The 25495-nt window shown below is 36.7% G+C and overlaps 1 gene segment (V, D, J or C); it reads left to right on the top strand.

Annotated features, from left to right (window-relative positions):
- The first annotated feature begins 12992 nt into the window (after window positions 1-12992).
- On the top strand, window positions 12993-13529 carry LOC122116794. The segment is given in 2 exon segments: window positions 12993-13097; window positions 13210-13529. Coding segments are annotated over 2 exon segments (375 nt in total).
- The last annotated feature ends 11966 nt before the right edge of the window (window positions 13530-25495 follow it).

The raw sequence follows: 25495 nt of genomic DNA, 5'->3' as shown, positions 1-25495 counted from the left end.
TGCCCTTCAGTAGATGAATGGATCAAGAAAATGTGATACACACACACACACACACACACACACACACACACACACACACACACACACACACACACCACACACACTGGAATTATTTGCCTCCATCAGAAAGAATGACACTGTCCTATTTGTTAGGAAATGGAAAGACTTGGAAAAAATTATATTAAGTGAGGTAAGCCAACCCCCCCAAAAACATAGGTTCCATGGTTTCCCTTATTTGCAATAACTATTATATGTCTAGAACAAGAAGAAAAGGTCAAAAGCTATCTATATATGACCATATAAGCTAAGCAAAGTAAACCCCAAGATAGGGACACAAGAGCTTTTATCTTTGTTGCTGTTGTTTTTAATGTACTTATACTGTACTGTGTGATTTTTTTTATTTCTTTTGTATGTTCTTCTCCCATGGCATAAACCCTGTTTTCACTGTTAAAAAAAAAAAAAAGAAAAAGAAAAAGCTACAAATAGAAGAATGGCTTAGTCTAGGACCAGAAGAAAATAGATCCTCCTACACTGCTCATCTGGGGCCATTTTCTTGGATGTCTGGGTCCCTAGTGGGTTCCAAATAGAGTATTTGGGACAGATTTCAAACTGACCATCACTAGCCTCCCTATGATTCACATAACCAATTATTACTCTCCACACTTTCGTAAACTTCCCTCTCAGCACTTCAGCCTCTGCCACAAACTTCACAGAAAATAAGTCAGAGATTTTGCTGCCACAGCTGTATCCTCTCTGCTCAGCCCTGCTTTCTCCCATGGTCATTGTTTGCATCAGTGGCTGTGATCCTGCATAATCATGGAAGAGTATGTAGTGCCAAGGGAAGATGCAGTAATCTATCTAGAGAATATTTGAAAATAAGCTTCACCATGAACATTATTATGGGACATGATCCCTTTTCAGTCTATTTAGAATGTTTCTCATCTTTGGAACTGTTACTTAACAGGGGAAACTGAGGCTTCAAATCCTTGTGAACATAGGGTTAATGCGTTCATGCTCTTACAAACTGTCTCTTCCCTGTGCCCAATAAAACAGAAATTCTCACATTCTTATTTTTGTTTTAATTGCATTTTCTTCTGATATTCCATCATGACTGTAATATAGGGTAAAGACAAGCTGTCGTGCAGTTACCCCATCTTTGGTTATTACACCAATGGCAATAGGCAAGAAGAAAGCTGGGCAAAATGCCCCAGTGTTATGACTCATTTAGAGACTCAAATGAAGCTGACCTTAGTAGCTTATTTCAAAATTATTTGGTTTGACCCGTATATGTCTCCTATGTCACTTTATATCTTTGCAACCTTTAACATGTGGTCCAAAATCGCCTTTCCATTTGTAGAAAATGTAATAAGCTAACTAATAATTCTGTTTAATGTACATTTTTCTGACACTAATTTCTTCTTCATTATCTATACAACTAAATTTTAATTTAAAAAATTTAACTGTAATTTTAAATAATTTGGATGTCCACACATCTTATACATAGGTAATCTTCAACTTACGATGGTTTGCATTCCAATGAATCAATAATTGTTGTTCTTTTTTCTTTCCACTATCTACAAAGCAGTATGTGCTCAGTAGCAAACTAGATTAATATTTTCAATGCTTATGTTTCAATGGGTGATTGATACATAGTACTAATACTCTTCCTTGATACCTATCAGTGGTACCAAGCCACAATTTCCATATATATATGTATATATATATATACTTGTAAATATATATACATATATATCTAGCCTAATCACAAAAGAAAACAACCACTACATCACAGTATATCATAAATATCCAATGATTATAAAAAATAGGCTTTTGTTAGATGTTTTACCCAACACCAGAATAATGGAAGTGTTCAGAGGCATTTAAGATCGCTTGCCTACCTAAAATGTTTCTGCAGGAAATATTGTATTAGATGCATTGTTTTTGTTGGTTGTGGGGCTTCAACTCGGCCTGGGTGCTCTCCCTCAGCTGTTCAGCTCAAGGCTAGCTCTCTACCACTTGAGTCACGGTGCCACTTTGGCTGTCTGAGTGGTTTATTGGAGATAAGAGTCTCACCGACTTTCCTGCCTGGGATGGCTTTGAACTGTGATCCTCAGATCTTAGCCTCCTGAATAGCTAACATTACAAGCCATGCAGGCCATTGTAATACAAGCCACTGGCACCTAGCTTGAATTATATGCATTTTTGACAAATAATATATCCAACCTACAATAGATTTGTCTGGATGTAATGACAGTGATTAACATAATTTTCACTCTATGCTTGAATTTTTTTAAAACCTTATAATTGACATACTATAACATCTTAATAGACTCTAACTATCTTTCTGCATATGTATATTGTATGTGTATGAAAATAGATGAATAATTCCTCCTTAAGTTGATGACCACCCACAGTGGCCAGCATTCGCAGTGTAGGCTATTCTTTTTTAAATTTATGGCAATTTATTTTTGTAAGAGTTAATCTATTCCTGATCTCTCAGAATCATTAGAAATGTTGTTCAGGTCAATTCTTTAATACATTGGTAACTGATTTCCTCCACACATTGTTATATTGTGTCTTTCCATTATGTTTGTCTCCATTTTCCCCAAGTGTTATAAGTATTACTCATCTTTTTAAAAATATTTATTTTACTGTGATTATAAAGGTAAATTACAGAGAGATTATAATTATATGAATCAGATGAGTACAGTGATAATGGATAATGAGGTAATTTTGAACTATCTCTTATGTTCCCTCACTCTCTCCCAGTCCCGCTCTCATGTTTCCACCTATGAAATATATAAAGTTGTGTAATTCACTTCAATGCATGTCCAGTGAGCTCCCCTGCTGCCCCTATTCACAATTTTTACCTTGAATTCTGTATTCAATTATACAATTCTGTATTCCCTCAACCCTCCTGAGTATGTACACTTGAATTCACCATATATAAAGAAAACAGAATCATCAAAAATTGAAAGAAGAAAGACAGACCTTTTGTTCTGTATCATTGACTTCATATATATATAATTTTATATACATATGAAGAGGCATGTATACATTCTGCCTAATTCTTTCCCTCCTAAGAGTATTCTCTTTTGGTCTGATTTTGAGTACATATTTAGAATCCTGTATGATTTATCATCATAATGTTTTCTTTTCCCAAACCATCTATACCTAGATTTCTCTTGGGCTCTTACACCAAAACCAAGCTGTCCTCCTTTTGAACATTCCTTCCAGCAGGTGGCAGGATTTACACGCCATTATCCAATGAAGATCATTAGGGGTGGGACTGGCAACATTGTAACAATAGGCTCTTGATATATTTAACCGGTGATTTCTCCAGGCCCTTCACCTGCAGACCTCTGGAACACCAGAGTTAGCTTGTGGAAGTTCAAGATAGTAGAAATTTATTCTTTTCACAGGTAGAAAAAGCTCACACAGGCCTCTGGCCCAAAGCAATTTTTCTGGTTAGCAGGATAAGCTATCAGTCTGCCTCCCTCTCCTCAATACCTGTTACAGACAACTTCTCTGAGCTGATCTAGCTTTGAGATTGCTAATATTCACAGACAGAAAGGAGAGTGTGGGTATCATCCTATTTATTTGCAAGGATGAGAACATAATCAAGACCCAGAGAAGATATCATAACATTGGCAGATCAATGAGAAAGAAACAGCATAAATATAAAGCCATTGTCTCAATGTCCTTTCTCTTACTCACTGATTTGGTTCTGACCACTTTCACGTGAGACTACATACTTCTTAATTATTAGTGTTCCATGTGAGGAAGCAGAATTTAGATAAATTAGTATCCTTGCTTTTTTGAATTATTGTATGTCATCGTAAGATTATTAAACATAGCATGTATTTTGTCTTCTAAACACTTTCACAACAATTTCCCTGTGTTACAGTGAAAGATTAGAGTTATGGCTTTAAAGAAGTGCTTCAGTGAACCTCATCAGTTACACCCTTTAGTACCTAGTAATAGGCATGGGTATCAGAAGAAATCAATGTTCTCCCAACCAACAGCTGGAAGATGGAACATATCAACTTCAGAGGAATACTACATTTTTTAAAAGGCTAGTGTCACTGTGATCCAGGTACTGTAAGGAAGACAGCAATTGGCATGAAAGAGCCTTACTGCCTAGCTAGCCTGCTTTCCTGATTTTGTCTCTTGCCTGTTAAAACCGGGACAAGTTACAGACAGCATCTCTCCACACCATTGCTGAATGGGAGGTTAGCGTTTTACTTTCATCCTCAATAATAAGGCCATGGATGGGACCATCAACTAAAATTCCAAAGGTAAATGACTGAGTGTTGACCTCAGTTGCAATTGTTGTACTGGGACAACATAATTGGGTGTAGTGGGAATAACTCAGATGGTGACTAATGTTAAAAGTGTTTGAAGGAAAGAATAGAAAATTAAAGGGAAGAATATTGGGGAAAAACTCTTTTAATCAAAGTGTATTGCTTAAAATCCCCTGCTTTAGCTTGGTGGTTTGGCCCTTGTTAAGGAAAAGAGGAACTACATTGGGAAAAGAGAGGATTTGTAAGTTGTAAGGTATTATCTTAAACTGATTTCTTTCCAAGATGGGTATATTTTCATGTTACTTGTATACTGTCCTTAGTTCAAAATTGCCTGATGTAAATAAATTCTGCACAATTAAAACTAGCCATTTCTAGTATATTGTGAACTTGAGTTCAACCAATATGGGGAGAAGGGCAGCGCCTACTACATTAGAATTAAATACATGAGTACAGTGTGTACTCTGTGGGCTTGTATGCCAGACTTTTGGCTGATGGTGCCCTTTTTGCAGAAACAAACATTGCCTTGCTGAGACAAAAAAGCCATCATTCTGATAGTCTGACAGAGACCAACTGAATCTCTGATAAGGACACAATATAATAACACAGGAGATTCTAAGAGTAAGTTTTTGGTTTTGGTTTTGGTTTTCTAGTACCTGATACAGCAGCCTGTGGCAAATTGTGTTGTATTCACAATTGGTGAAAACAATACTTAGACTAGATTTATATTAACTCTGCTGTAATCATGAAGCCATATAAAATAGGTATTGGATATGTGGGACCTCAGCAACATTGGTGATTCTAAAAACCATAATTATATGTCTCCCTGAATAATTCATACAATAAGTTCCAACATAGTTTAATCACAGCCATTCTAAGAAAGAAGTTGAATTTCACCACCATCAATATGCAAACAAATTATTAAAAGTCTTATAACTGCCCTGATTGGTCAGAATACCACAGGGTTTAACTCATAAAAGTCCTTCAAAACCTCAAAACACAGCTTCAGAATCCACTTGGTGGGAAGAATCACGGAGTGCAAGATATGATCACAACTCCTCTAAAATGATATTTTTTGTATATGAATAAACAACAAAAGACATAAGACCTAAAGTCACAAAACTATTACTTCAGAGAAAAAATAACTAGCAAAGTATGATGAAGCTCCCAAGTGATTCTACAAAGGAAATTAGTCACACATTATTTTCAGAAAATCACTTAAGCATGGAAATATAGGAATTATCAATACTGAAACACTCTTCAAAAAGAAATGTACTCATTATTTGAACTATGTAATGGTAACACCTATGTACATCAATTTCACAATAAAAATAATTTTTAAAAAGTCTTAAAGATTGTTCTCTCAATGGAAATTTAAATAATAGAGATAGAAATTCTAAAGCAATTTATATCTGTAATCAATTAAAAATTGTAACATGAAAATTCAATTACTAGAATATGTATTCATATACATCTTCCAGAAGACATGCACCATAGAGCCTGAAAATAATGAAACATTGCTAAGTGACAGTAAAGAAAGCGTAAATAAATAGTAATGCTATTGACATTCTAAAGGAACACCATAATTGGTACTATCTCCAGTGAAACTCGGAATAGTTGGAGAGCAGCTATCACTTAAGGTTGGTAAAATCAGGAAAGCTTTGAAGTTTCAGTAGCAAACTGACAAAATGTCTTCTGAAAATAAAGATATTAGAGAGTAAGACTCTATCAGTAAACACATGTATACTGACACATTGTGTCATTTAATTACAGGAAAGTTTGTCTAGGATCCATACTTTCCAAGTCTGAACTATGGTACTGAGAAAAGCTGAAAATTGAAATAGACAGTTTTCTTGTTTCCTACAAGACAACAGATGTCATCTACCAGTGACAAGAAAGGCTGCCTAACACATATCCTCTGCCCTACTAGCTAGCCCAGGGCACGAAGTCTATATGCCTTCAGGATTTAGTAGCTCCTCCTGCTAATGCTCCAGTTCTCCCTCTGCTCGTGTCTGCCTGCAGGGATCGGTGCCTATGAAATCACTTTCTTCTCTCTACTATATGTGGGAGGATGCCTCATGCAGAAACTCTCCAGAAAATGAGAGAGAAAAAGGTAGAAATGACTGCATTTGATGAGCTGATGATAGAGAATGGATAGGTGACAGCCAAGCGCCACCCTTGTCCTACTTAGCATTAATAACAAAGTCAAACGATGACAAGAGCAATGTGTAAGCCACTCTGTAGTTTTGTTACAAGCTAAGTGATTTCACTAGGTCCATCTTTTAGCACCATTTGTCCATTTTTGCATACAGAATACATGAGAGTTTATTTTCTGTAGTTTTTTTTAAAAGAAAATAGATCCTACAATCTGATTCCAGACTTGAGATTGTCTTGTGCATGTTCAGTCCAATGAATTTCTACATACAATTTATTATAACATTAACTTTATAAATTACTTTATTAGTTTTTTGCATTTAATTGTTCGTAAGTTCAAATTGAACAAAATTGTCTTAATTTTAAATTTCATTACCAGACCATAAACATCCTCACTTTATTTGGGCCTCCTTTAATCTAGACATATTCTTATATTTTAATATTTTATGTACAAATTATACCAAAAATAAAATGATTTTGGTATTTTACAGGAAAATGCCATATCTTCCTTTATTCTTGATTTAATGCATTTGAAGAATCTTAGTATAATTTTGAATACAGTAGGCCATATTGTTCATTTCACTTTTGTATAAAACCTGAAGGTGATGTATTACTGAGTGTCATGATGGTTTTTCAAGTACCAGTCAGAGCTTCCAAGGGGCTCTAGGATCTTCACAATTTATGATGTATAGGAAGCAATGTTAAGGGAGAAAGAAAGTCAGGGAAGTAAAAATGGATTGGAAAACCATACAGCAAGCTATATACTTCCTATTGCTGACAATAACTGAATCTCAACACCACATGGACAATAACATTGAGTTATTCTTGGTAAGATGATGGGCTGGGATTTGCATGGGCCTCTCCTCTCATCAACACTGAAGAAATTCTTAGGGTGTTAATTCCTGAGATGGGGTAATTTTGGTGGATATGCAGAGGTCTCCTCTTTAGCTTCAAGTTGATAATGAGACACATCCTGTCCAATAGATTGAGCACAAACTTATTCAATACTAAGATAAGAGCATTGCCTGATAATACAGCTAAAAATAATGTAGAACTTTAAATCTTCACTGAAACTAGATTCTGGCTTGATTCTTTATGACCACTTCCCATGAAAGTTTGGCATCTGGAAACACAGTAAGAGAATTTTACTTAGGCACTAATGTCATAATCAACATTAAGCATCCCAGAGTCTCCAGGCTCTAGGGTATGGACACTGAAGGCAAAGATGGTTGATGTTCCTAAGGTGATGAACTAAAATGGGGGGAAATTCAAAGAATAAATGTGACATTAGAGATGATCAAATCTATGTCCAAATTTTACCCATACCCAAACTCATCTCAATATTTGTCTACCTGCACTAGCTTGACAAGAGATGCAGACTCATTGCTAGAGATAAATGGTCAGCTTGATATGCCTCCTTCCTACTATGTGGGAAAAAGAAAACAAAATACTGAAGAACAACAAAAATAGGCATTTATTGAGAATGGAGAGATTGTAGAGAGTACAAAGATGTTTGCTGAAGTGAACAGGTTTAGCATCACTAATCAGACTTTCATTGTGATAGTTATAATTGTCACAAATAGCAGAAGATTGACATAATCTAGGAGATTCCAAATAAAGAAAACATAAACTCATTTAATATGGAACAGGAAAGAAACCTTCAGAACTAGAAGGCGGTGAACCTCTAAGTGAATCACATTGGAAGAATTATGCAGTGTGCTACTTCTCATAATCCTATTACTTTTTTCCAATGAATTATCACTTTACTCAAAAAAGCAAGATTATTTAAAATGCATAAAAAGTTTGAAATAACGCAAACTAAAAATGGCAACAATGTGCAGATTCTGGCAGTAACAAAATATTACACACTTACCAAATTGAGCAACATATTGCCAAATTAAGTTTGAAGTTCCACTTACATGGAAATTCAAAGCTTCCTTCCTAATATACAAGAGCTCTATCACATGAGCCATTGCCTATCCATTTTTATTTTTCAGACAGGGTATAATACTTGTATCTTAATTAGTCCGGCAATGCACTCTAAACTTCAGACTTTGTTTTCATCACTGGATGAAAAATTGAGTTTGGAACTTTCATAAATCAATGTTCACTGAAACAAAAATCAGGATTGGACTTGGTCTGGGAAGGATACAAGACATCCCCTTCCTCCATGACCATCAGCCAGGCATCACTCTTAGCCCCAAAGATTATAAATCAATTTAAGTTGAAATCCAGATAGAACTGAGACTTAAATGCAAAGTTTCATCTGCAACCACCATTTCCTTATGCACTACACAGCCCCTGGATGTTTACAAACAACACTGGGATTTCGAAGAGGCTTTCTCTGGAAAGCTCTTGAGAATTTATTAGGCCATTAAAATGTTAGTCAAAAAACCATCAGGTTCTGAGGCAAGTTCCTACAAACACCAGCAGGAAGGTTGGATAGCAGCTGGAAATACATTTAATGCATTTAAATCTACAGGTCACATTGATCCCTCAGAACTCTGACCCTTTTCTCAACAGTCTCTTCATCCTCCACAGGAGGATGAAGCAAAGGAGCCCTTTGCTAAAGCAAAGGAGCCCTAAGGCAGTGAGATAATTTTTAATCCTGTCTTCAACCTGATTGCAAATTCCTATGAGTGAAAGTCATTGGTTTAAAATTAACCAGTCCTCCTTTTCCAAATGGCTGAATCTAACAGTGTCCTTTAAATAATTAGAAGTTTGCTATTATTCTCATCCTGAAGATAAACCTTCAATTCCATTTCCTCAGGAATTTACCACAAATGCCTGTGCCTTTCCCCTCAAAATTGGAAATAAAGCATTATTTAAACAGAGACACAATAGTACTAAACCTTCAGAACACCTATGTTTTTATTGCTTGAAGGTGTCAGTTCTGAACTGATGGGCATAATAAGTAGAGAGCAGCTTCTCTCATTTCAGGGCCATAGCAGAAATTATTGTGCATGTGTGATTAAGAAAGAGATGTATTAGGATGAGGGAACAAGCATTTATGGGAAGGAGGTTAAAAGGAAGTGATTTGCCCTGAATTTGATCTGCAATGTTAGGAAGGCACTGTATGCATGGATGTACTACAGCCCTTTGATAACATGTGGTCTTAAGTCCAAGATTAAAAAGTATAGCTGGAGATAGTGGCAAATCACAAATACTGAGGTAATTTCGGTCTTTTCTGGTAGCAACAAGCTTTTGTTTCAGCCCCTTACCCATCAAACCACAGGACATGGCTCAATCTAGCAGAATCAAAGGCACAGACTCTTGTGAGGAAAAATCTCATTAAAGCCCTTAATTACCTATAATAGGTTTTAGAATTTTTTTAAGGCATAATTCATATAAATGTAAAGCTTATGAAATGCAGTCTATTTTATGTCAATATTCTTTTTATCAATATGCTTTCAATGCAAATGCACACAGAAAAGCAGTCAACAAAGTCATTTTAAACTATAGAGATTCTTACAATAACAGGATGTGTATGTTAAATACATTGAGTTACAAAGTGGAGAATATATTCATTTTGTCAAAGCTTCCTGACTCCTACACATCAGCCAATCCCCATCCATTTCTAATTTTTAGACAGGTGTCATGCTTGTACCTTAATTGGGCTGGCAATGCACTTTCACATTCAGACTTTGTATTCTCATAATATGGAAAAATTCAGGATGAACTTGGGTTAGGAAGGGTTCAAGATTTCCCTTTCCTCCATGATCATAAACCAGGCACCACTCTGAGACCCAGAGATTGTAAATAGATATAAGTTGAGTTCTAGATAGAACAATGCCTTAAAAGATAAATTTCTACTGCAGTCCTAATTTCTTTATGAACTGTACAGTTAATAGATGTTTACAATTTTCACTGGAATTGCAAAGAGACTTTAGAAAGATCTTGAGAATGTATAAGGTCATTAAGATATTAGAAAAGAATCAGGTGTTGAATAGCTAAGATATGGAACCACCCCAGATGCCCCTCAGTAGATGAATGGATCAAGAAGATGTGGTATATATACACAATGGAATTCTATGCCTCCATCAGAAAGAATGACATTTCCCCATTTGTTAGGAAATGGAAAGGCTTGGAAAAAATTATATTAAGTGAAGTAAGCCAGGCCCAAAGAAACATAGGTCCCATGGTTTCCCTTATTTGCAATATCTAGTATAGGTATGAGTCAAGCGGAAAAAGTCAGAGAATGTGATGTTAGGAAAACGAACCCTCAAAATTGTATTTTAATGTTTTTGTTTCTTTCATGCATGTGTTTCTAACGCATTTATAAGATTATTTCTTTGTTGCTTTGTATGTCCCTCCCCCACAGTGTAACCCCCGCTTTCACTATATTTGATGTCAGTATAACATGTGGAGGAGACGGGGACAAACAAGTCGTTTAAGGATTCAGGTGGACCTGTTGCAACAATGAGAAGTACAAAATGACATGTCAAAACCAGCTTTACAATGTTGGTGGGAGGGGAGGGGGGGTATGATTGGGTGGGGAGGAGGGGGGAGGCTGGGAAGGGAGGTGAAGGGTAAACAAAGGAGGAGGCTGCAATGCTTGGTAAGAAATGTATGCATTATCCTGTCCATGTAATTGTAACCCCTCTGTACAGTATGTTCTCAAATAAAATAAAATAAAATTAAAAAAAAAAAAGAATCAGGTGTTGAGACAAGCTCTTCAAACACACAGAGGCAAGGCTGGACAACAGTTAGACATACATTCACTGGATCTGAATCCGCAGGTCACATAGATTCCCCAGAATTCAACTCCTTTCTTGAATAGAGTACCTGCATCCTCCCCAGGGAGGAGATAAGAACACAGTATCTGTGGCTGTGCCATCCTGTTCTTAGTCTTGTTTCAACCCCATTACAAATTCCAATGGATGAAAGTCATTTGTCTTAAAATTAACAGACCTCATTTTCTAAGTTGCCACATCAAGCAATCCCATTTAAATAATCAGAAGTTGCCATCTTGAATGCTTAACTTATTCCAACCAATTCAGTTACTTCCCAAACATATCTGTGCCTCCCTCTCACACCTAGACTAATGCAGAAACAAAGAGATATTTTAAATGATTCACAATGCTTCTCAACCTTCACAGAAGCTATCCTTTCTCTCATTGCTACTTTAGGGTACTAGTTCTGATCTGCAGATATAGAAAGTAGAGGTGAGCCCCTCTCATCTCTGGGCAGTAACAGAAATTTGGGCACATGTGATAAGAAAGAGTTGTAAGAGGACTAAGGAACAGGTGTTTAATGGGATAGAGTTTGAAAGTTATTTACCTTGAATCTGATCTGGAATATTAAACTGGTACTGGAACTATGGATTTCCTACAGCCATTTTGAGAACAAGAGCAATTAACACAGTATGGCATTTGAGAAAATAAGGCATTAAAAATCCATAACCAAGCTGGGCACTGGTAGTTTATGCCAGTAATCCTAGCTACTCAGCACTCTGGGATATGAGGATCACAACTTGAAGCCAGCTGAGACAAGAAAGTCGATGAAACACTTATTTCCAATTAACTACCTGAAAAACAGAAGTGCAGCTCTAGTTCAGAGTGGTAGAGCACTTAAGCCTTGAGCAGAAAAGCTCAGGGACAACGCCCAGGCCCTGAGTTCAAACCCCACAGTGAAAAAAATGTACATGGTCATTGTGGCAAGTCACAAATAATGAAGTAACTTTGGGCTTTTCTGGTAGCAACAAGCTTTGGCTTCAGCCCTCGAGCCATCAAACCTCAGGACATGTCAAACTTGAACCAGTACTATACTTGCTTTTAATAATTTTCTATCTTATGAAGTAAACTAACATAAATAAAGAAGAACTTGACTCAGTCTTACATCTACTAAAGGAGAAGCCAGTATTTTTTTTGGTTGTAGGGCTAGAAATCTAGGTCTGGGTAATGTCCTTCAGCTCTTCAGCTCAAGACTAGCGCTCTACCACATAAGCCACAGCACCACTTCTGGGAATTTTTTTGGTGGTTTATCCGAGATAACTCTCACAGACTTTCCTGTCTGATCTGGCTTTGAACCATGATCCTCAGATCTCAGATCTCAGGCTCCTGAGCAGCTAGGGTTACAGGTGTTAGCCTGTAATAATATTTTATCTTGAGTTTATGTGTGCATTTTGGAATAGACTGAAGCATGAGTTCCTCAAAAATATAGCAGATTATGTTTTCTACACTGTTGCAATGTATAAAGAAAATAGAATAGTTTAAATGAGAAACTCTATTTTCTCTTACGTTCTGAGCTAGAAACACTCAATTTTCACCTTAATCCTTTCTTTCATGTCATTACATAAAATTGAGATTAAGACACTCAAGTAAACCAGGTCCTCACCCTGAAGGCACCAATAGATACATTCATAGGACAGAGGATTGATCATGACTTGTGATGTGTAGGCAAATCACATTCTCTGTTCTAAACTAAGATACTTGGGCACCATAGACTTGTGATGATTTCCTGAGATGAGCTAGTCTTGCAGCTGTTTCCATCTTTTTGCATATGCCAAGATCACAGCCCACTGTCACAATGACTTCATATAGGCTGTTCATACCCTGTTGAGCAGTCAGTCCCAGTCAGCACACAGCATGGACATGAGGGCTCCCGCTCAGCTCCTGGGGCTCCTCCTGCTCTGCCTTCCAGGTAAGGAAGGACAGCATTTCTCTATCCATTATGCCATGTGCTGACTGGGCTTCAGGGAAGTCCTGTAGTAACATGAATAACTGGGTATTTGCTTTTATTTTTCAAATTCCAGGTGTCAGATGTGACATCCAGATGACCCAGTCTCCACCCTTCATGTCTGTATCTCCAGGAGACACGGTCACCATCTCCTGCAGAGCCAGTCAGGGTATTAGCAATTTAAACTGGTATCAGCAGAAACCAGGGAAAGCTCCAAAGCTTCTGATCTATTACACATCAAGGTTGGCCTCTGGAGTCCCATCCAGGTTCAGTGGCAGTGGATCTGGGACAGATTATTCTCTCACCATCAGCAGCCTTCAACCTGAAGATTTTGCCACTTATTACTGTCAGCAGTATGCTAGTAGACCACCCACAGTGATACAACCCATAACATAAACCTCCAAGGGAAGCAGAAGTGAGAGGCTTGGCTGACCCAGCTGCACTTTCTAGTGCCTCTACCTGTTGACAGTGCTTCTCATATGCAGCCTAGCTCTGACAACTATTGCAAGCTTTTCATTCAACTTTCTGCAAAGGCTCCTCTGTGTCTCTGTCTCATTTCTCCTCCTCTGTCCCTTGAAGCACAGACATGGCCATGTCTCTTCTCAGATAAGGGCATCCTTTGTGATTCACATAGTAAAACACAAGCCAGCCAAAATTCTCCAAGCAGGACTTGTTTTAATACAGGAAATGAGTCTAATCATTAGCTTCTGTACTCCTAGGTAAATAGAGAAGTTGGAACTAGGAGTGAGGAATTCTCCAGTTCTGTGAAGCTCTCCTAGGGTTTTGGGTACATAAGCCTGGGATTCAACAGACTGTGGAAAAAGCCAGTGGAGCTGCTGATGTTCTCACCTGACCCAGCAACCACTCTGGGGAATTCTCCAGGCCTCAACTCTGTGATGATGTTAGCCTGTTTATGTCAATAAATGCACAAGCCCCTAATGTTGCAACTCTGCAAGAAACCAGAGAAGGAACAGGGATTTTCACTTCTACAACAAAGGTATTGATCATAATGATGGTTTGAGATAGCTCACAGCCCAGGATCGTCAAGATTTCCCAAATTTTCAGAAATATTCCCCCTAAGTGATGGCATTAGAATTCACTTAAGTTTGAACCTAAGTTTTGTCTACCAATCTGAAATCATAAAAATAAAAAATAAAACTTCGTTAAGTCTTGGAAGAAAGTATAAAAGCTGAAAATTGTATGAAACATCACAAGTTGTTAAAGATATTACAAAGGAACAAACAATTAAAAGAACTTCTTAATAAAACAAGTGAGATGTAAAACAATACAATATATAAAAATTGGAAGTGAATTAGTGAATTACTTTCTTTAAGATTTGATTTCCTGCTATGCACAGGTGACTCATATTTGCAATGCTAGCTAATCAGGAGGTTGAGATCTGAGGATCAAGGTTTAAAGCCAGCCTGAGCAGGAAAAGCTTTGAGACACTTATCTGTAACTAACTAACAAAATTCCAAAAGTTGAGCTGAGGTCAAAGGCACAGAGTGCTAACTTTGAATAAAAATGAAGATCAGAGACACCATCCAGGGTATATGTGAAGATAGATAAATAAGATATAGATATATGTATATATGTATGTGAATATATAGGAATATGTATACATACATTTATTTATATATGTATATACATTATAAATATATATACATGTATATGAATACACATATATAATCATATATATGTATTCATATATATACATATTCCCTTAATGATGTTCAGAAGCATTTCAATTTGATGTGTTCCCCATTGTCATTTCTAACCCAAATGCAACATGATTCCAGTTTTTAATTACCTGTGACCTTATCTTAAGGTATTTTTCCTTGTTTTCCTAGGGTTGTTTTAAACTTTCATGTCTCACACTAATATCTGATCCATTTGGCATTTTATTTTGAAATTGTGAGATCAAGGAAATAGACTCTATATTCAATATATAGTTTTCCATCCACAATTTTTGAAGACACATTCTTTTTTTTTTAATTGTGAAAATACAGTATACAGGGGTTATTATTACATGGGCAGGATAATGAATACACTTCTTATCAAGCATTGTTCCCTCCTCCTTTATTTCTCTTTACCATTCTTCTCCTTCTCCCTGACCACCCCCCTGCAAACCCTTCCCCCCACCAAGTTGTAAAATTCATTTTTCAACATAGCAATTTGTACATATTGTTGCAATGGGTCCACTGGTATCCCTATTTAAATTATTTGTTTTTTCGCTTCCCCTCCAAAAAATTATACCAACATCAAATATAATGAAAGCACGGGTTATACAGTGGAGGAGGAAATCATGCAAAAAAGAAATAATCTTATAAATATGTTAGAAACAATCCCATGAAAGAAAACATATTTGAATACTTATCTTGGGGTTCATGTCACCTAACATCAACTTATCTGACCTTTTCTGCTTGTCTCAGACATATACTAGTTACTGCAAATAAGGGGAACCATGGGACCTATGTTTCTTTGGGCCTGGCTTACTTCACTTAATTATTTTTTTCCAAGTCTTTCCATTTCTTAACAAATGGGGCAATGTCATTCTTTCTCATGGAGGCATAGAATCCTATTGTGTATATATACCACATTTTCTTTATCTGTTCTTCTACTGAGGGGCTTCTGGTTGGTTCCATATCTTAGGTATGGTAAATGATGCTGCAATAAACAGTTGTGATAGTAGCTTTCATATGGTCTTGTTTGTGATTATTTGGGTAAATGCCCAAAAGTGAGATTGCTGGGTCATAGGGGAGCTCTATGTGGAATCTTTTGAGGAATCTCCATATTACTTTCCAAAGTGGTTGAACAAGTTTACACTCCCACCAACAATGCAGTACGGTTCCCTTGTGGACACATCCTCTCCAGCATCTGTTGTTATTAGAGTTCTTGATTTTAGCCATTTTAACTGGGATGAAATGATATCTCAATGTTGTTTTGATTTGCATTTCTTTTATGGCTAGAGAGGTTGAGCATTTCTTCATGTATCTATTGGCCATCCTTCTTTCCTCTTCAGAGAAGTTTCTGTGTAAGTCTTTAGCCCACTTATTTATTGGGCAGTTGTTTCTTTGAAGATTTGTTTTTGGGGGATTTAATTTTTTGAGTTGTATGTATATTTTAGATATGAGATCCTTGTTTGTCATATGGTTAGTGAAGATCTCCCAATCCGTGGGTTTGTATTGATCTTGCTAGCTATATCTGCAACATCATGCAATTCTATTTGTCCAACCTTTCTTTGGTTTCTTGTGTTTCTGGGACTCTAGTTACAAAATTTTGACTTGTGCCAAGGAGTACTAGGGTTTCTCCTATTCCATCCTGTCATCTTTTCAGAGTGTCTTCTTTGACTCCGAGGTCTTTGATCCATTTGGAGTTGATTCTGGTGCAGGGTGATATATAAGGATCTAGCTTTTGTTTTCTATTAGTAGTTAACCAATTTTGCCATCAGCATTTACTGAAGAGGCTGAAGACACATTCTTTTGATATTGGTATGTATCTGATGACTACAGCTATGTGGATTTATTTTGGATCTTGTCATTTGTTCCATTGTTCTCCAACTACCCAAAGCTTGCTGAGGGTGAAAATCGGTTCAACTACTCTAAGTGAATTGACTTTCCAGGTAGCCTTTCATGAGCTGGATGTCTGGAGGAGTTCTTCTCTCAAGGGAAGATTATACACATGAGTTCACTCATTCATGATCTTGCAACCTGTCTATAGGTTTAGAGACAACACCTGAGATGCTCTCAGTGTATATTTGCTATGGCTGTGACACAACATTTCAGATTAATGGTGCTAATCTCTCAGATTGTTATGAAATTACCCACTATATTTCTATCTACCAAAGTATTTGGGCTTGTAGCTATGAGCCACTACATCCAATATTTTTATGACCCAATATTTTTAAAATGCCAAATTATGAGAAATAATTCTATATAAAGTTGAGTTTGCTCTCTATTCTTTCCCTTCTCCTTCCCATAAACCTTTAATGATCTGCCTCTAGGAGTTTTCCAGAAAAGTATTTTCACTTTCAGTTTGACCACAAGAATCAGAAGCAAAGCAGTTACTCTTCCTAAAGGATTCTTTTGTAAAATCTATTAAATATTACTTCCTCCTCCTATTCTGATTTTATTCTATTTATTATATCTGTTTGGTAAGTCAGTAAAATGAATTAATGTGAGTGGCTTAAACAAAAACTGCAGCAGGGGAATTCACAAAATTGGCGTAGAACCATGTAGTCCTGAGTCCCATGGTGTTCATCCCAACGATTCAATGTCCAAGTTCAAATACATGTCAATTCAATTGTTGCACTTGTTCCATTCCATAGGAATCAGATGGTGAAGACAGCCTTAAAGGCAAAGAGGTAGTGTTGAAAACAATAGCACAAGTAGGTAATGAGTGGTTTGACAGCATGAGGCTAATATGTAAGTCTGAGCCAGAGCCATCACCCTACCATTGTACTTTTTAGAGTCACTCAGGACCCCTACTACCTTGCCAAACATCACATATTTGACATCTCATAGGGAACACACATCCTAGGTAACCAATTACCTGGTCGCCATTAAATTCTCAGAATTAATGATGACCTTATTCTTTTTTTCATAAACTGCTAAGAAAAAGTTTGAGAGGAGGAACCATTTGGATTTGCCACTGAATCTGAACTTAACCAGATGGAATAGGACCAGCTTTGTGAATATTGGAGTAAAAATCCACAGTTAAGACATGTGGACTGCATACAGACAATCCTAAAGATTGTTATGTCACAATTCCACCACCAGAGGACAAGCCATCTTCACACTAAACAAAGACCCAGAGTTCAGATCTTGAAAGACATTGACATAATCACACTTCTGGGCATGCAGCCATGTGGGAGGTTAGATAAAGTGCCTGAGAACAAGAATTCCCATTCGCTCTATCTGGCAGGTGTTTACAGAGGTGGCTATGATTTATTGGTCATGTCCAGTTTGGCCTTAACTGTGCAGGTGATGGTCATGAGCAAAGAGAGAACACCTGTAGATGTTATATTGGCTGCTGTTAGATAAGTACTTACTGGGTAAGATAAAGTTGCAGTATACTTCCCTCCTGTTTTAGGGTAAGAGCATGAATTCCCAAAATAACAAAGATTAATAACTTTGGAGGAGCATATTAAATGTTTTGGCCCTGAGGCAGCAGATAGAAAGAAAGAAAGAAAGAAAGAAAGAAAGAAAGAAAGAAAGAAAGAAAGAAAGAAAGAAAGAAAGAAAGAAAGAAAGAAAGAAAGAAAGACAGAAAGAAAGAAAGAAAGAAAGAAAGAAAGAAAGAAAGAAAGAAAGAAAGAAAGAAAGAAAGAAAGAAAGAAAGAAAGAAAGAAAGAGGAAGGAAGGAAGGTAGAAAGAAAGAAATACAGACACTGAGAACAGGAGTGATGCTACCTCTTTGTCAATAGGAACCTGAGCCTGACAAGCTGACTGCACAGGTGTCATGGTGCACATGTGCCTGAGACACTACTCACACTGCCATGATTCTTGAGGTGCTTGTTGCTGAATATTTTCTACTTCATTTGGCCTATTTATAAGCACACAATACAAGGATGCTTCCTTTTCCTGGATTCTTTAAATGAAGTAAGATCTCCAGTTCACCCAGATGTGTGAGAACAAACGCTGCCCTCTGAGGTGGGATAAACCATGTTTGCCCAGTCAGCATGAATTTTCAGTAGGAGCGATGATAATTAAAGTGTCTTATAAGTGCACGTGGAAGGAATTGGAGGCGGAAAGATTCTGAAATTGTAGTGCTATCCCAGAACCTGTTTTTCAGAATCCTCAGCAATGAGCAAGATACCCAATAGACTTAAAATTCATACACTTGATTAACAGGTCCTTATGTTTCTGAGGAGAATCACACTGGCTGAAAGGAGTCTCAGGATGAGGGATATTTGCTGAATTTCCTTGAGATTAGTGAGAACAGCAGGAAATCACCCAGCCCCACAGAGCAAGCAAAACTAAGCTCCTTACTGCTGGGTTCAATTCCATTGAGTAGTGAACATTTTTCTTCACTGAATCCAAGGCCACCACATGGCAGGGTCTTTGTTACCTCAGGTTCTCAGCTCCATCATTCTGGAGAGTGACTGCTTCTCAGAGCAAGAAATTCAGCCCTGGACAGAGTCTGCTGAAGATCCAAATATCTCCAATTTCTTCCAGAGCCTGACAGTTGAGGTCAGCCTTCACATTTCTACACTCAGGAAAATCACATGAATATTTAGCTTTTGTGCTAAATATGCCTTGGCATATGCCTTCATCCTACTTAGATGCATTGTGATAAATCACTAAGACTCTCAGAATTCCTAGACCCTGGGGTGTGCATCATGAAGGCAAAGATGGCTGCTTTTGCTCTGAAACTGGGCTGGGGTGTCCAAGGAAATGCATGATATGAAATCTGATTGGTCAAATTTCTATATATGTTTTATCCAGATCCAAATTTTTCTTTAGAGACAGTTTTACTAGCTTGAGAAGATATGAAGTCTCTCTCTCTCTCTCTCTCTCTCTCTCTCTCTCTCTCTCTCTGTCTTCTTTTTCAGTGTCTCTCTCTTGTTCTCATAGAGAGTCAACTGGATATACTACTTATCTGTTAAAGGATGATGTTTCCACTAATTGGAAAGGATAAAGTCAGACGTATGTATAGTTGGGTAGCAGTGATTTTTGTTGAAATAATCATATCCAGCATCAACACTTACACTTCAATCTGATGAACAGTGAGAAGTAATATCAAATGGCATAATGGTAGCAAATATGAGAGGTCTCAGTACAGGAAAAGTACTGGGGATAGAAGATACTAATGTTTTAATAGTGACAAATTATGAGTCATAATCAAGAAATCAGGCTAAGCATGTATCTGCAAAATATGCTTCTACTATATCATAGTGATCATCATCAAGATACTCTAAAATATTTTTCAATATACTCATTATGTTTCATATTTTTTTACTTAAAGAAATTAAGAGGCTGGGTACCTGTGGCTCACATTTGTAATCCTAGTTACTCAGTAACCTGAGATGCAAGGATTGAAATTGAAACCAGCCCAGGCAGTAAAGTCCACGAGGTTCTTATTCATCTGTGTTCAACAGGGAAAGTGGTCTGTAGTTCTCTTTTTCTGTTGAGGTTTTGCCTGGTTTGGCGATGATTTTGGGATAGCTCCCTCTGTTTCTATTTCTTGAAAGAGTCTGAGTAGTATGGGTATTAGTTCCTCTTTAAAGCTCAAACAGAATTTCAAAGTAAATCCATCTGGTCCTGGACTTTTCCTTGTTGGAAGATATCTGATTGCTTCCTCTATCTCATTGTAAGACATTGGCATGTTTAATTGATTTATTTCTTCTTGGTTCAGTCAGGGCAATTTGTATTCGTCTAAATATTCATTCATTTCTGCTAGGTTTTCTTTCCTTAGTGAGTAGCGATTCTTGAAATAATTTTTTTATAATTGTGTGGTTCTTTGGGTATTTGTTCTAATTTTTCGCATGGCATCCTTGATCTTATTGATTTGGGGTTCCTCTTGTTGTCTTTTTTACTTGATCTTTCCAGAGGTTGATCAATTTTATATTGATTTGTTTTAAAACACTAGAATTTTTGTGTATGTTTTTCATTATAGAAACACTGTACAGAGGGTTACAATTACATGAGCAAGGTAATGAGTACATTTCCTACTAGCATTTTTGCTTCCTCCTTTCTTTTTCCCCTACCATCCCTTCCCTCATACTTCCACTGCTACCCTCCCTCCTCTCACCAAAGTTGTACAGTTCATTTTCAACATAGTTTCCATTCTTCACATAGGATTACCATTCCAGGTTCCACTGGAGACATTGTACTGACTCCAACTCCTGCATCTCTGGACCTCTCTCCTCAAGACATGGCATTCATCATCTGCAGTGCCAGTGAGAATGCTGATAATGAATTTTGGAGAGTTTCAGATATTGGTACCAACAGAAACCAGGACAGCCTCCAAAACTTATGAGCTGTAGCGGATCCAACAGCGAAAGTGGGGTCCCAAACTGGTTCAGTGACTGTGGGTCTGAGACAGATTCCAACTTTACCATAAATCCAGTGGAGGCTGAAGATGCTGAAAATTGCTATGGTCAGGAGAATAGCAAGTTTCACAGTGCTCTAGTTCAAACAAAATATTCTTCAGACAGCTGCTCACTGAGGTTCACTGTCTCTGGTATTTCTCTTCCACTGAGCACTTCAACCAACACTCTCTAGATTTGTTTCTATAAACTATAAGAACTATAAGAAAGAAAATGCAACAACTGGTGTGTGTGTGTGTGTGTGTGTGTGTGTGTGCATGTGTACAACAAAATCAGATAGATCACTTGGTGTTTTCCTTCCTTTATAAGAACCACTTAGGAATTTCATACTTTGTACTTTTTACTAGATGAGCAAGGCCTTTACAAAGAAAAGATTTCTGAATTTTAAGAAACACTCTCAGTGTGATTGATCTTACCTGCAATCGCAATTTCATCTATTTGGAGGACCAGTGTTTCAGGACATCCCAGTAAGGTCACAAAATATATTTCTGGAATAAAAGACATGATGGCACATGCCTGGATTCTAATATATGGGAGAAGCATAAGAGGAGTTGTGTAGCCTGAGACTTTGCTGGGAAATTGTGTGAGACCCAATAACTGAAAAATAACATAAACACATATGGTGGAAGATCTGACTCAAATGATAGAATATCTGTTTACAACATCAAGAGGTCAAAACATATACTATTAATTTAATTAATTATTTACACAAGTAGCTGGAAGCTCATTTTAAAAACAAAAATCTCTGAATACACAAAAGTCTATCTCTCTTTCATAGGTAGGTTGATATTCCTATATTAATTTGAATTTAGAGTTTACATTAAAAGGCCACTGTACTTCTCAGAGACCAAGGAAATGTGAGACAGTATTCGTACATCATGTTATTCAGGCATGCTTATGTTCACATCATTCTGGAATCTGGATTCCCTCTATCCGAATTAATATAGTCTAGAAAGAGGCCATGTCTTCTTTCTATTATAAATTCTGTATTCATGGTCACCACCTTCTCTCAGCAACTCTGAGTTTCTTTTTCTATTTCATGAGTCACTCTAATATTGCAGGTAGAATATTTGCAAAGAAAATCACATGATCATGGATAGCCTGGAAGTCCTAGTAATATCATGTCAAAAAAGAAAGAAACAAAACAGAAAGAAAGGAAGGAAAGGTGAGAAGGATTGGGTCGTGGTGGGGAGGGGGTTGGGAAGGGATGGGAAGGGGAAACAAAGGAGGAGGCAACAATGCTTGATAAGAAATATACTCATTATCTTGCCTATGTAATTGTAACCCATCTGTACAGTATTTTCAAAATAAAAAAAGAAAGAAAGGAGCAAGGAATGAAAAGAGAAAAAGGAAAGAGAAAAGTAACAGAATGGACTCTAGAAACATAACTGTCTTTTCATAGATTTTATAAAACCAAGAGTATTTGAGATAATACTATACAACTACCTTAGTATTTCCATTTATTGGTAAATATTTTCCATTAAATGTATTATTAATAAATTGTCTTTTTTATAACTTCAATTGAACAGATGCTTTTAAATTACCTATAAAGTTTAAACCACCTGACAAATATAGGAAAGAAATAAAGTTATTTCTTTGTCAAAGGAAGGCCTCTGCACTTGAGATATGGTACAGGAAAAAGCAGTGTGGTAATGGAAGATTACTAAAAATATAAAATATTTATGAAAACATAAATAAGCAAAGGTCACTTGTTTATTTAGTTAAACTTAAAAATTTGCAAGCCTAATAAGTACAAAACAATTTTGTATAGAGCAATAACTTGTTTTTTTAATTTTTACTTTTTATTTGTTTTCTTAATCTCAAAATATATTCTCAACTACTTACTTTTATTTCTGTTTTTCATCTAGCATTAGCTAAAACAGTTCATTAATTATTGTTAATCACAAATTATCTTAGTAACCAAGAAGAAAAAGATTCTTAAAAAACAAACTCCAAAAAAGAAAAAGACAATAAAAAACAAACTCCAACCAACTAAGTACTAGCTTATCAAAACAGATGATTAATTTAAGCAGACAAAATGAAAAAGTTTCCTCACCAAAAACAAACAAAAATCATGAACTCAAAAAACAAAAGCCATCATTGATAATCTCACAGTGCTTCTGGGCAAACAGTTACCTACAATATTCAGGACCACAATAAGAAATTCAGTTTCCCTAGGGAGCTCCAAAATAGAATGAGCACTTCCCATTCTCATGCAAACTACAACAGAAATTTCCAAATACATCTACTTTTCTCAGCTTCTCAGAGCCTTAGAACTAGTACCCAAAGCAGAGAAAGTATGATATTTTTTGGCCAAGTGTTTAAAGGAGAACATCAGTTTTGTTTCAGGAAAGAGCCTTAAAAGGCTGACAAGTCACAAATGGCAAGGAAACAATGGAAGAACAAGGCCAAAGATACAAGCAGCAAACATTACTAGAGGGACAAATTTTGAATTTATAATATACAGACCATTCCATTTTATAGTCCCTCATTAATAGCAAAAGCTGTTGGCCCTGTTTAAAAAAGAAGGGAAAGATTTAGAAAAATTATATTAAATAAAGTAAGCCAGGCACAAAGAAACATAAGTCCCAAGGTTTCCCTTATTTGCATTATCTTGTATAAGAGGAAGACAAGCAGAAAAGGTCAGATAAGTTGATGTTAGGTGAAATGAACCGCAAGATTAAGTATTCAAATGATTTTTTTTCTTTCTTGTGATTGATTCTAACATATTTATAAGATGATTTCTTTGCTTTGTATGTTCCTCCCGCATGGTTTAACCCCTGCTTTCACTGTATTTGATGTTGGTATAATTTGTGGAGGGGAAGGGAAAAAACAAATCATTTAAATAGGGATACAGGTGGACCCATTGCAACAATGAGATGTACAAGTCATTATGTGGACAAACGAACTTTACAACTTTGGCCTACAAGTGGGAGGGCGGGGGGAGGATGCGAAGGGATGGGAAGGGGAAAAAGGAGGAGGCAACAATGCTTGATAAGAAATGTACTCATTATCTTGCCCATGTCAATGTAACCCCTCTGTATGGTATTTTCACAATAAAAAAAGAAAGACAGTGGTGGGAGAAGTAGGGGAAGTGAAAGAGGGAAGTGATAGTAAGAGAAAAAAAAACAAAGGAAGGGGTAACTATCTTCAAAAATATGTACTTATTACCTTACTCATATACAGCATCTTTACAGTAAAATAAAATTTAAAAAAAGAAATAAAGGAAAAATCCTAACAGAAAACTAGGCTTGAAAATAGCAGAGAGGATCTTTGTTCTCATATTTCATGCAGATTTGGTGATACATGAGCAAAAATCCTAAGTGTGTCACATCCAAACAATGAGCTTCCATAATATCCTTATATTATCAACTGAGTTCTGAATTGTGTCTGATGCTTTTTTGTAGTAAGAAGTATACAATGATAGATTGTTAGAGATAGATAGATAGATAGATAGATAGATAGATAGATAGATAGATAGATAGATAGATAGATAGATAGATAGATAGAGGAGGGGAAAAAAACTGAATTGGCCTCAACATCTGCCCATGCCTGTTTCAGAAATAGTAAAGTTAAAATCACTACATACCAAACATTCAATCTGTTTTTGTATAGGATAGCTGTATAATGATAAACACTTTGAATCTGATATAAAAAGGATAAGCCAACACACGAGCCAGCAGTTTTCAACTAGCATCAGGCTTTCTCTATACACACAACTCAGTCATAGTTTCTGTATACAGCCACAGCTCCCAAGGGGTTCTAGGGTTAGCCAACTTTACAATGATTAGAAAGCAATGTGAAGGGAGGAAGAAACGTAGGGAAGGGGAAATGGACAGTAAAGACCAACAAGCTAAACACTTCCTGTTGCTGAAGATGACTGAACCTCAACGTCCCATGGAAATGTGGAAAATATCTTCAGGTTATTCTCTGTGAGAAGAGGAGTTGAGGTATGCACTTTCCTCTCATCAGCACTGAGGAAATTCTGAGGGCGCTCATTCCTGATATGGTGTTCATTCTCCTCTCTTACTTCAAGATGACAGTGAGACACAAAATGTCTGATAGAAGTATGCACAAATATATTGAATACCGATATACAAAATTGCCTCATAATCTAGGTAAAAATAGTATAGAACTTTACATACTCCCTGCAACAAGATTCTGGCTGGATTCTTTATAGCCAGATCCCATCAAAACACAAGATACACAAACTCACACCTATAGATACCTATAGCAAAGCTGGGACCTGGGTCATCTCTTTACTACTATACATGGGAACAAACAAATAAACACCAACTGAAAACTGGAGACT

The sequence above is a fragment of the Dipodomys spectabilis genome, unplaced genomic scaffold, assembly GCF_019054845.1.
Source record: "Dipodomys spectabilis isolate Male_0828 unplaced genomic scaffold, ASM1905484v1 ptg000137l, whole genome shotgun sequence".
NCBI classification, from domain to species: domain Eukaryota; kingdom Metazoa; phylum Chordata; class Mammalia; order Rodentia; family Heteromyidae; genus Dipodomys; species Dipodomys spectabilis.
Note: the sequence above shows the minus strand (reverse complement) of the source record. Positions and strands in the feature narration are given on the sequence as shown.